We start from the raw sequence: 13,708 nt of genomic DNA on the forward strand, positions 1-13,708 counted from the left end.
TTCCGAAATAATGAATGTAGTTCCGAACATAATGAAAATAATACCTCAGTTGACATCTCAATTTTCTAAATTTTAATTGTCGTCATTTGACCCGCAAAGACAGATTTAAGATATAATTGGAACACATATACAGTGAATGTTCCATGGAACCGGATCTTGAATCAGAGATCTTTTGACCCGAAGATTTAGATTATTCTAACAAACAATATGCATATAAGATAAGGTTTCCTAATATTTCATCGAAAGCAGAGCAAAGCATTTAACCTCTTGCAGATGGGTATATCGTTACTTTAACAAATTTCCAAACTCCGAAAACAATTCTATGAAATGGACAAAATTTAGTTCATTTCCATTCAATTTTGTGCGAACACTCATACGAGGCTAAGCAAGGTTCATACTTTACTAAGTAAGACTTGAATCCATAAGTACAAGAAATGACATCCTTCCAAATGTTCAAACCATGCCTATATCAGAGCAACTTCCGTTTCATAACAGGAGATTTCAGGATTGATCGCATTTGCCGTGTTAGCGTAATGGATAAAGGATAAACATCATAGTTCCGAAATGTCGGCACTTAATGAAAATAATACCTCAATATCCAGACTTCTATTTTTCATAAATATGACGTCATTTGATCAGCAAAGATAGATTATAAGATATACCTGGTCTACATATATAGTGAATGTTCGATGGAACCGGATCTTGAATCTTTCCATAGGAAATTTTATGCTAACAGAATATATACATTTAAGATAAAGCTTCCCTAATTTTCCATCGAAAGTACAGCAAAATTTACATCCCCATTGAGATGAGAACACCATCTTAACAAATTCTCCAAACTCCCAAATCTAATTCTACATTTATGTACGAAACTACTTATATGCGCTACGATATGCGCTATGCGAATTAATATTGAAACCTGTAATTCGTACATCCCTGCATTTCTGCCTGATTTTCTGACATTTCTCCTGACATTCCTGCCAGGCATTCAAAAACCTATATCCACAAATCATTTCTTATAAAACAGCAACTTCCATTTCGTACTGGGAGATTTCAAGATTTAGACTGATATTCGCCGCTTCAGCATAATTCAACAGGCTTCAAAAGGACTTCCAAGGACGGACCTTGTAGTTTCGAAAAGTCATCCATTAATCAAGATACTTCAGCTAGCATCTCATTTTCCAGACTTTTATTCTACATAAATGCGAAGACACTTGACTCCTCAAAGAGAGAATCTTCGGATCTTGAAATCCAGATTATGCTACCGATAATATACGCTTCCCATATTAGTTAAGAATACTAAACCAAAAGGTCAACATTCCCTCTGATCAAGGCAAATTTCAGCATCAGGATTAAAAGAAGGAAGTACGTAAATTAAAAATAAAGGAAATCAGTATTCAGTGAGTGATTTTTAATTGATTGCAGTACAAGTTCACGCATATTTTTATATCTAGTTATGGATCACAAGCGAAATTGCCAACAATTGAGCAACGGTGTAATATATGTGAGGAAATCGCGTGTGAAAATATTTCGACACTCCCCTAAATAATTCGGTTAGCGGATTACCACTTTTGAAATGTTTTGCTGCTGAATTTAAAATGAATTCGTCTATCGCTTTTTAATTTGAATGAAAGCTTGAGAAGAAGTATGTATTTATTTTTGAAACTATATTTGCTATCTTAAAATACATTACATAAACTATGCATACATTAAATACATACATAAATTATGACAAAATAATAAGCATCTAAATAAACAACCACAAAATAATTAAAGCGTAATAATTAATTAATTCGTATTTTCGAAAGAATTAAGCTTGGATCATGTCTTGACTTATAATGACGCATTTTAAGATGAATTTTGTAAATTTTCCAAGTTATTAATCTCCCATTTTAAGAGCAAAGTACTTTAAAATGTTTGAAAATGTAGTTTAAAGTGAAAATGAAAATAATTTTTATTCCCCTACATTTTTTATTGTATCATTTTGAATATATTGTAAATCAAAATCAATTAAGTTTTTATTCACTTTGTTCAAGATGCATACTATGTTATAATTGTTTTTTTATTCAAATTATTTTCGAAAGCCTTGTCTAAATCCATTCATTTGAATTATATTGCTTCGGCTTTAGATATTGAAGGAAAAAAAATTACCGAGAAGCAGAATTTAATTTAAATTAATTAACATTAAATTTATTTAAAATTAATTTTTTTAATTTAAATTACATTTATTTAAAAAATTTATTTTTTAATTAATTTTTTTTTAATTTAAAAATTATTTTAAATTTAAAATTTTAATTTAATTGAGATTAAGTTAATTTAAAACAGAATTTGATTAAAAAATTATTAATTAAAAGATTATTATTATTTTATTTAATTTAAAAAATTATTTTGTATCAGATTTATTTCATTTATTTGGCAAACGAGTTCCATTCCCTAAAATTGAGTAATATGACTTTCTTCTATTATATTTACATTTGCTTTATTTAACAGGTAATAATTATGAACTACTTCAAATTCGGTGAACTTGATCTTTGATTAGCCCCCAAAAAAATATTCGCTGTGATTTTTTTCTTTTGATTTAGCAGACTATCTCAAATGAAATCATTCGCTATAATTAAAAAATTCGCAGATATTTTTTTCTTGATTTTATAACCAATCTTAAATGAAATCATGTGCAAGGAAAGATAAGTTCTTTAGTTTAAATTTAAAAAATTGCACGAATCACAACATGTATTAAAAAGGTTTCACATACAAGGAAAACATGAAAAATATACTCAAAACCAGATTGTTCTGATATTCAAAAGAGAAATACGTGTTTAAAAAAAGAAAAGTAAGTATTTAATTTAAAAGTAAGTATTTAATTTAATAACGAGAAAGGTATATTTCCACTTTGTAATTGATCAGAAAATCAAATTTTTAATTTGATATGTAATAATATATAACGGTTAATTATTTATAAAATGTTAAATAATATAATTATATTGTTAAAAATGCAATAATAATGTTAAAAAATGTTTAAAATGCAATAATAATTTTAAAAATGCAATAGTAATGTTAATAAATATTAAATAATACAATTATAATGTCAATAAATGTTAAATAATATAATTGATAAGTCAATTTATCCTTTTTATTACATTAATAAAAATTATTTTTCTCTGTTAACTACACAAGTCTTAAAAAATCATGACATTTAGGGCTTGAATATGAAAGCAGGAATATATGCTTAAATATTTATTTAAATTCTAATCAAATACAATATCAAGAATTAAAATTGCAATCATTTAAAAAACCATTGATTATGAGTACCGAAAAAAATTATTTAATCAAAGACTTCTTTCTAAACTTTTCTTTTCTAAAGTATCAACTTTTATCCCTAATGCTACGGTTAAACTGAAACAAATCATCCATTCCTTCAATAAAGTCGAGAATAAAAGAATCCTAATACTAAAATATGCAGAAAAATGTACAAAGAATATATTTGAAGAATTTTAGTAAAATCATTTTTTTATTTCTTACTAATAATGAGGTATTATTCATAAAAAACTATTTTCAAAATATCTCATGAGAAAAGCGAGGCCTTTCCTAACTAAGATAGATTTTTTTAATGTATTGTACACGAAGCATTCATATAAAATTTTAACAGACAAAGAACGTAAAAATCAAATTTAAAACAACTGTTAAAATATTTAAATATATTAAAGTCATCACATTTTCCGATTTATAATTAAAATATATTAAAGTCATCACATTTTCCGATTTATAATTAAAATATATTAAAGTCGTCACATTTTCCGATTTATAATTAAAATATATTAAAGTCATCACATTTTCCGATTTATAATTAAAATATATTAAAGTCATCACATTTTCCGATTTATAATTAAAATATATTAAAGTCATCACATTTTCCGATTTATAATTAAAATATATTAAAGTCATTACATTTTGCAATAATCAAATTTAAAACAACTGTATTAAAATGATATAAATATATTAAAGTCATTACATTTTCCGATTTATAGTGTATATATTATACTAATTTATAATATATACATTACCGTTATAAATGAAAAATAAAAATATTTATGAAAAATATTTCCTTTAGTTCCATAAAAAAAGTAATTAAATTCGAAATTCTGCAGAAGAACATTATGGGTAGCTAACTAAAACTAATTATTAACTAAATCGACATTTATTAGTTATTATAAAATAAATTAAGAATGAATTGAAAACCTCAGATCTCAAAACAAATTTACATTTTTAGCCGCATTAAATTGCGAAACAGTGCGATTCCACTCGGCAGCTACTGCGCAGAAATACTTTAGCGTACAAATGGCAAAAATATTTGATTCCTTCACTTTGCGTTAATATTTATTTTATAAATAAAGCTTTCTTTGCATAAATGCTTTATACGCAAAAGATCACTAATGTTAAAATTATTCCAAATATTGCACCCTATATTGCAAAGTTAAATTACTAAAGTATTCTCAAATAGGTATAAAGATTCGCTTTCTCAATAATCTGGAATATTTCTTAAGTAAATTTTAATTTCTGAAAATATATATATATATATAATAAAAATTATTCTCACCATTCCTGTTCTTCCCGTAAGAATTCTTGATATAATGGCAATTCTGGTAAAACTAGTCTTTCTCTGTTGGGCAAAATATGTGAGACCAATCTCCTCAGGGATTCCATGATGAAGCTCTTGTGCCAGAGCTCTTGTGCCTCTGCCAGCAGGCAAATGACGTCTTGGACTGATGCGCTCCGGATTTTGTAGGCGGAGGTGTCACCTGTAGAAGAAACTTCGACGAACAGCGAGCCGGAAAGTTTAAAGCTCGACGCCGATTGGTAAGAGCTAAAAGCTTCGCTTGTTTCCTTCCTCAAGGCCCGTTACCATTTGGCAACATTTATCGCTCGTTTGCGGATTCCAAATTCTATTTTGGCTCTATCAATGGCTTGTCATTGACAATCTTGGAGGCAGTCGGGATTTCTGATACGGATGAGGAACAATTATAAGGCTGATCGAAAGAAAAACGCTTTTATTGGAACATTTAATAGGTAAAATTTGTTTTTGCTAGCTTTCTATTAATTATTAAACATTATGGGAAGCTTTAAATTTACATGCTAGATTTTTTTAACCAGCTATTTTATTATTTCATTTCTCAGTCCTGCTTTTATCGCCTGGGTCTTCTTTTCTCCGAACATATACATAATAAATATTATTATTAAAGTTATGCTTTGTTTTCGAAAGAATTGTTAGTTTATTGAGACCAAATAATTTAAGCAGACATATTTGAAAAGAAATCTCTCACACATTGCTTTGATAAATTCATTGTTCATACGAGCAATTATTTCTTTAAGTCTAAAAAAGATCTAAAAAAAGAAAGAAATGAAGATAAATTTAGAAAAATTTAAATCTCTAACTATAGGATTAAATTTTCATAAAATATGGATAAATATTTCATATGGTCTAACAGAATCAAATAATTTTAGGTTATAAACTTTTTGATGAATTTAAAAATTTTATAAACCAACCCACTGGAATTAAAAATAAGTAATATGAATTGATTTCAACTCAGTAATAAGACATTAGGAAATTTAGTATCAATGCAAGAGCCATTTAAAATTTTAAAAAATAATTGATTTACCTGAATTGAGAAAAACTAAAATCTTCTTCTTACATTTAATTGGAAATGATCAGAAGTCAAAATTAATTGTTACTCTACATGATAATTCTATTTTAATGAATCGAAGTTGAAGTATTCGCATTATGTATATTTCATCTGTAGTCTTCTTAAAAGCAAAATTCTGAGACCACTGGGCCTACTGGGCTTGATCCATGACAATGACACTGAAAATTCACTTGTTCGAGACCCCCAAACGACGAAATATCCTCCATTTACACAGAAGTCCTGAAGCATGTTAAATATCCGTACATCAAGCGTCCTCTCTTGGTTTATAGCAGAAATTAAAACAGAGAGTTTCGGCCCAGGTGTCGCCCTCGATATATGTCCATGGTTCAAAATTACAAGATTTATCTCAATCGATATTTATATAGGCTTCGTGTAGCTTCAAAATTATGCATAAATGAAATAAACAAAAGCAGGAGTCATGCTAAAAACTGTGAAAGATTTCGTTGATTACATTTTATCTTATAAAATTATAATAATCGTAAAAGATAATATTTTCTTTTTTAGTCACGTATTTGAAATAATCTCTTCATTTTTCTTAACCTCCTGATTAACAAAGAATAGAATTTGGAGAATATAACAGTAAAATTATATACACATTCCTAAAATTATAAGAAAGAAAAATAAAGAAAGCATTAAAGTTGTGAAAATTCAGCATGAAGTAAGGTTTTAACTCAGTCTCCGAAACGTCTTCCAGAAATAAAGAAACTTTTTTATTTAAAAGCTTTATTTAACATTATAAAATGCAAAATTAGATTTGAACGCTGTTTATGATTAAATTTCCGTGACTAACTAAATGAATTAGATTTTAACTGGGCGTGGTTAATATCCTCCATAAAGTGTAGTCTTTAAACGAATACTTTGTATCAGCCAAATCGCGCTGTTGATGAAATTGTTTTCACACGAAAGAATAACACTTTATTGATTTTTTTAAATTGTTTAGCCTCTTCTAAAAGTACTTATTTTTACGAGTCATTTCTTTATTACGAGTCATTCATTTATTAGTGAGAGGGTGATATTTTAAAATTGCTTTTGAATAACAATTCATTTAAATGGAAAGACAACCATTAAGATTATATAAAAGTCTACTTTGCAGTTTGTGAAAAACCATGTATTGGATATTAAATACGTAAGAAAAGTTATATCAATTGAAAATGTATTTTTTTTTAAATCTAGAACACAATAATAATTTTATAACTGATACCAATATTTGATTGACAACATAATTGATCATTAAAAAAATATTTGTTTTATGTTACTACTGGCCGCAGCTAATTTTAACTTTTTTTATTAGAAAATTTTTAAAAATTCAGTTTTAATTGCAAAATTATTGCTAAACATTTCTGGTGAATATTTTTCAGTATCATGAAATTGCAAAAGTCATTTTTGACTGAAGCTGGATTCACATTTTTTTATATATATATATATAAAGGCTCAATTCAAAATCTCGAAACTTTTTACAGTGTTTGAAAATTTTCTTTATAGAATCACTTATTTAATAACAGTATTCAAATATTGATGCGATGTAGTAATTTTATCATTTTCTCTTAGTATGCGTTTTTTACATGGTCTATTCTTTCCAGCATTAAATATGATGTTGTTGAAAAGCAAGCTTTCCGTGCGAGTTACGATCATTTTCCCCCCTCGAAATCTGTTATTTCCCGCATTAGCGCGCTTCGGAATGAGACACATTATTGATTTTCGTCTAATATTTTTATGATATTCCATCAAGCTGAATTTTAACGAAATACGATGGGATTCAGCTGATCATATGCTATTCATTGAGTAACATCAAGCATTAAAATAATAAATAAATCAGCAAAAATTTAAAAAACTGCGCAAATAAAAGTGAAAATCATGGAAAGTTAATTTTGCTCATCAAATGCAAAAGGGTTTTAGAGAAATCTCTGTAATAATTGATTAAATAATTATTTTTTTAACTATAATAACATTTGTTTTTATACATAGAAAATATTATTTTATATTTAGCTCTACAAATAGCAGTAAATAAAATTGTTTCAGATATTTTGAATATTTTTACTTATTTAACTTCTAATTACAACTTTTGACATTGAATAGAATTTTGTATTATTCTTAAAAAATTACCATTAAGTTATGGGGGGATCACCTTTTCGGTTTCTTTTAAAAACCGTTTGGTAAAGTTTGTATTGTAACGTCTTTAATTCAAGAGGCAAGAGATTTAAAAATTGCATGTTAAAATTATTATTATTCTCATTTCAATTAAAAATAAAATTTCTGATGATACTTATTTCTTAAAAACAAAATTCCTTATCTTTCTGTACATTATGGCATCTTATATCGAAAAAATTATTTTCAGAATAAAATTTTTATGAATACTTTCTAAAACTAGGTTTATATATGAGCGCGTTGTTCTTCGCCGAGCTCTAATTTTAAATATATTCTGACTTTCTCTCATACGATGCATACTTATAGAATGAAATGAAATTATGAAAAAATTTATGAAACAGTCGACATCTGAAATACTACATGATAACTGTAATCTTCGTTTTGCTGTAAGAATTTGTATAAAGCATTCTTTTTTTTTTTTTTTTCGTGAATACAGAAGTATAACTAACGTTTCATAGACTCAGCATTTAATCTTTTATTAATAAAGAACAAAAAAAATTTTTTTCATCCGAAGGTAAGCCGAGCGTATCAGTTGGTAAATACATAAAACAAAATAATGATGAAATAAAATACATTAGTTTTAATTTTTGATCTTTCTAGCATTAAAAGGGATGATGCTTAAAAGCAAACTTTCCACTAAAATATGAAGGTTTATACTATTCATTCTCGGATTAGAAAACTTCTGCGCTTTTGCGCATGCGTAAGGAAGAGTTTATTTCCTCAAAAAAGGGGTAAGGGGAGACATAAAAGCGGAGATGCTTGCTTTTAGCAATAGGGCAAACTGAGATTATTTACTGAATTAAAAGTCGTGATTCTCTCATTGTTCTATGTACTACTCCTTAGCGTCAAAAGAAATCGTCAAAAGTTGTTAGTCTGAGGATAATGAGACGAACAATATTTCGTTTTACTGAAACACCGACCCCCGCAAGTTCCATTTATAAATTTCCTTCAAAATGAATAATGCTATTGGTTTCTTTTCAATATATAGGATGTTTGCTTTTCACACAGATATGACGAAATATGAAAATTTATATGATAGAATACGGCCTAGGAAATCACACCAAATTTTAAAAAATAAACAAATCAATGAAAAACGAAGATAATTAAATAAAAAATAAAATAAAATTTAAATAAAATATAATTTAGTTTTTTAATTCATTTGATAATAAAATTCCTTGAATGAAACTTGAAAATGAAAAAATAATATATTTTAAAAACAGTATTTGAATTTTCCGCACACTTCGACACAGAAAAGAAGCGATAGTTTCCGTATTTGGTGTACATATTTCAGTTTCTTTATTCAATGTTTCTTAATAATGCAGTGGAAAACTCCATTTGTCAAACACAGAAAGTATACTTTTTAGGATTGTTGTGTCGAATATGGGAAAACATTGATCTTACCTAGAATATGAATTTAATCAAGTATCAAGTGTTTGACCAAGAAAAAAAATTGGGACAGAATAATTTTCAAGGGAGAGATGATGATGAATTGATTGGTTGAAAAAAAAAGGATACCAAATATTAATAAATGAAATTATTACCAAAGAACTATTCGAATTGGCTAAATGTATATACTGTCTGTCTAATTCCCTGTGAAAAACCATTTCTGACCATTCGTGTGAAGACTTTTATCGACTTCTTTATTTCATTCCTTATTTAATTTAATCGATTTTTTAAAGAATTTGTCTAAATTTAATTGGTTTAAAAAAAGTAGACCAAAGATCAATAAATGAAATTATTACCATAGAAGTATTCGAATTGACTAAATGTATGTACTAGCTATCTAATTCCCCGTGAAAACTAATTTCTGAACATTCGAGTGAAGACTTTTATAGATTTCTTTATTTCATTCTTTATTTAATTTAATCGATTTTTTTAAGAATTTGTCTAATTTTTAATTGGTTTAAAAAAAGTAGACCAAAGATTAATAAATGAAATTATTACCATAGAAGTATTTGAATTGACTAAATGTATGTACTAGCTATCTAATTCCCCGTGAAAACTAATTTCTGAACATTCGAGTGAAGACTTTTATAGATTTCTTTATTTCATTCTTTATTTAATTTAATCGATTTTTTGAAGAATTTTTCCTATCAAACTTTAGATAAAAGCCGTCAGTTAAATATTCCCACCTAATTGAATGTTGGCATGATGTTTCAAATCCGTAAATCCAATAAATTATTTTATTACCTGAATTGCAGATCTACATTTATTAAATCTCCAACAAATTCGACAACAAAGAGATCATCAGCTGGTCCAACGCATTTATGAATGTCATAGCTCAAAAACGCAACAAGCTAGAAAGGCAGATTTTAGCATATGATCTTTACATTAAAACTGTAGTTTTATAGAAAAATAGTAGCAATTAATGTTTCTCCACTGGCCTCTTACCGAAGTTTCGACTTCTAGGCCAAAGGTTCTCGAGTTCGAGACGCGATTCGTTTAAAGATCTGTCATGTATGGTGCCCCAATGTGCATTATATCCGACATCGTGGCCTATAGTCCTCTCGTTGGAGTGGTGCGGAAGTTTAGGAGGAGAAATGTCAATTTAGGTGTCATCCTCATTATTTCAAGTGAGTTCAAAATAACGAGGCTCGTCCCAAAATAGTCCTAGTGTTCCTTCCAAATGGGAAGCTGATATAAATAGGATGAATAACTCTGTTTTTGGAAATACATTGTTGTTTTGTTTCAATAAAGAATTCTTAAGGGTATTTTACATGTTGAAGAGCTCAGCATAAATTATTATCGAATAAAAGCATATATGGAATGCTTAAATTTACTATATAAATTTTTCAGGCTGATAATTTTACACAATATTCTGTCTTGTTAAAACCGGTCAAGTGGTTAATGAAGCTTGACCAGATGTGCTGAAAGATACTGAAATTATTTCTTTATCATATATGTAATTAAAACGCTGTGAATGGGGTTAATTGGAAAAGAATTAACAAATGGCTAAATCCATATATATCATATCATTTACTTGCATAGAAATCCCGAGTTCTTTCTAGTTTAAAAATAAGAAAGAAAGATCAAAAATGAAAAGTGAAACTTTGCAGCCTGCTTCTAGACAGCTTAAAATCAAATGCTGGTATTCCTTTTCTTGGTAATTAATTTTCTTCTAATTAATTGGTATTCTTCTAATCATTTATCTAATCTTCATATGGGTACAAAAGAATATGTCAAAATGCAGAAATTGTAAAATTTTAAAAGAATAATATATAAGTGATTTTTGTCTTGTTAAGAAAATTGAAAGAGTAAAATGTAATATAATAATATATTCACTAATTTATAATGTAAAAACATGATTTAAAATCTATTGGCGTTCGTATTCTATAGAAAAAATATCAAGAGTTTTTGTATTCATGTAAAATATACTGCGAGAAAAAAATATGTCTTATGTATTTTTTAAGAAACAATTTTTAAAAGTAGCCTAAACGATTACTATGATGAAAATTTCAAAAAAATAATGTTGTGCCAAATAAAGATTCTAATGTGAGATCAAATTTAAATATCGCACATTTGCAGTAAAAAATTCCGAAAAAGAAATTAACGGGAAATATCAGATATCATTTTTTCTAACCTTTGAAAATTAATTTTTCTCTATTCGCTATTAACTAACAAACTTAATATTCAAGAAGAAAGTTTTAAGATTATAGAGCCCAAATGTCTAAAATCAATTTTGTATGTCTAAAAATAATGAGACTCAAATTTTCTGGAAGAAAAGAAAGTATAAAATTGATCTCTATTGTATCTCCATGAAGTTTCACCTTTATTTTCCCTTGGTTCTTAATTTTTTTAATAAAACTTAATCAATTCTCTTCTTTGATAAGATTTAATCAATTTTCAGAATAAATCAGTTTTATAAGCATCAACTGTATTTAGGAATAGGAAGCCTATCAACAACATTTGCTTCATTGAATTGCTAATTACCGCACTTTTCATCCGCAACGGTTTTTATTAAATTTCGTAATTTTTTTTTCTTATTTTCATAATGATAATTTTCTGCTATCACAAAATATAGACATTATTCTATAATTCAAAAGTTATATAGATTGGAATGCAAAAGCTTGGGCAATGAAGAAATTTGTATGGCTTTCATTATACATTTAATTAATTTTTCTAATACGGCTTCAGTGTAATGAGTTACTTATGAATGTGTTATATTATAACAATGAAGTTGACTAAAGCTTTCTCCTTGAATGATCTTAGCCGTAGCTCATGATAATTAAAGAAACTATAAGAATGAGGCTAACATCACACTAGACTTAAACGAAAATCATCAGAAAAATAAAATTTTGTGCTTTAAAATGGTATAAAATCATTTTTCTACGATAAATCTTTAAGAAGTTATTTGCGAATAAAAAAATTCAAAAGTTTCAAAATTTGACTTAATTTAATTAAAATTTTAATAAAAGTTTGAAAAAAGATCGCTATGATGCACATTCTAATGCGCCAGATTGGTAGTTCTAGAATTAACGAGTGTTCAGTAGATCGTCAACAGACAGACTTAATTATTTAAAATATTATCATAAATTTTGTAATTTATTCTAGAATTCTGTACTTGCGAAAAAATATCCTCTACTAAAAATGCTTAAAAATTTGTCTCTAACATCTCTGGGATTGCAATTTTCTTCTGTCGCGTCTCCTTTCAAACTGTGTTTAGGAAAGGGTGGGGACAGCCAACTGTTAGAACTTAATTTAGTTAAATTATTTATTAACGTCCCGTTTTAAAGCAACACTAGAGCTATTTTCGGACTGACGTAATTTTGAACCGCTGACAGATAACGAGGATAACACCTGAGCTGGCATCCCCACTCCAAACTTCCACACAACACCAGAGGAAGAACGTTTGTTCCCGATGGATTTAACGTGCATCAGACCCGCTTACACGACGATTCAACGGGGGAATATGATCTCGAATCTGAAACCCTCTGGTTCCGAAGCCCTCACCCTCACCAACAGGCCACAACGGCCCCGAACGATTACTGCGGATGCGAAATAGATGGAAACTGTTTTTGGTTGAAAATTCAATCTTTCCATAAGTATTTCTGTCGATCTGAAGACTGAAAATGCTAAAAGAGAAATTGCATTAGATTGTTAATGGATTAAAATGCACACAAATAAAATTATGTTGGGTTAAATTAAATTATTAACTTCATACACTAAAGAAGTTCGAAATGCTGCACTTCTGCAATGCTCATACGTGATCCCTACCATCTCCTTCCTATGCCTACCCCCCCCCCCCTTCCTGACACATGAACTAGGCCTGAACACTCAAGATTAAAAACAAAAAAGATTAAAAATAGAAAAGAAATCATATTAATGATGATGAGCTGTTAAAAGTATTTGATCTTAATTCCCACATATTTTTAAATCATATAAATAAAATTAAATGATTTTAAAGGAATATATGTTGCAAAAAAAACTTAATCAATGGATGTCAATACATTAATGTGAACTAAATGAACTTTTAATTTAAAACATTTCTGTTTCATGACATCTATAAAAAGCCTTTCCTCATTTTCTTCAAAAAGATTAAAAAAAGATTCTTCAATTTTTAAACCATTAAAGAAATAACCAATGGTAACTTGAGCTTCATCTTCAATGATATTAAAAATTATTGAAAACTGAAAAATGCAAAATAGTCAGGACATCATTAAAATGTAGAGATGAATAATAGGAATTGTTTGTTGGAAATCCACTTGGTATCAAGTTTCAGGTTCAAATTCAACTAAAACTCCTTCGCCCACATGAAAACGAAACATATAAAATTACTTCAATATATTATTGTTGTTGAAATCAAGAAAAAGTCATATGGTTTCGTCATATGTTAGCTATCAGCAATTTTGAAACCATCCACGAAT

The 13,708-nt window shown here is 27.9% G+C and overlaps 1 protein-coding gene across 1 annotated transcript in view; it reads right to left on the bottom strand.

Moving 5' to 3' along the window:
* LOC129959942 (protein unc-13 homolog D-like) overlaps positions 1–4,716 on the bottom strand; it is a 277,136-nt gene extending 272,420 nt beyond the window's left edge. Inside the window, exon 1 of the mRNA XM_056072858.1 lies at positions 4,595–4,716. Coding sequence (XP_055928833.1) covers positions 4,595–4,701 — 107 coding nt within the window. The 5' untranslated portion in view covers positions 4,702–4,716. The remainder of the gene's footprint in view (positions 1–4,594) is intronic.
* Positions 4,717–13,708: the final 8,992 nt, after the last annotated feature.

This window comes from Argiope bruennichi, chromosome X2, assembly GCF_947563725.1.
Source record: "Argiope bruennichi chromosome X2, qqArgBrue1.1, whole genome shotgun sequence".
Taxonomy (NCBI): domain Eukaryota; kingdom Metazoa; phylum Arthropoda; class Arachnida; order Araneae; family Araneidae; genus Argiope; species Argiope bruennichi.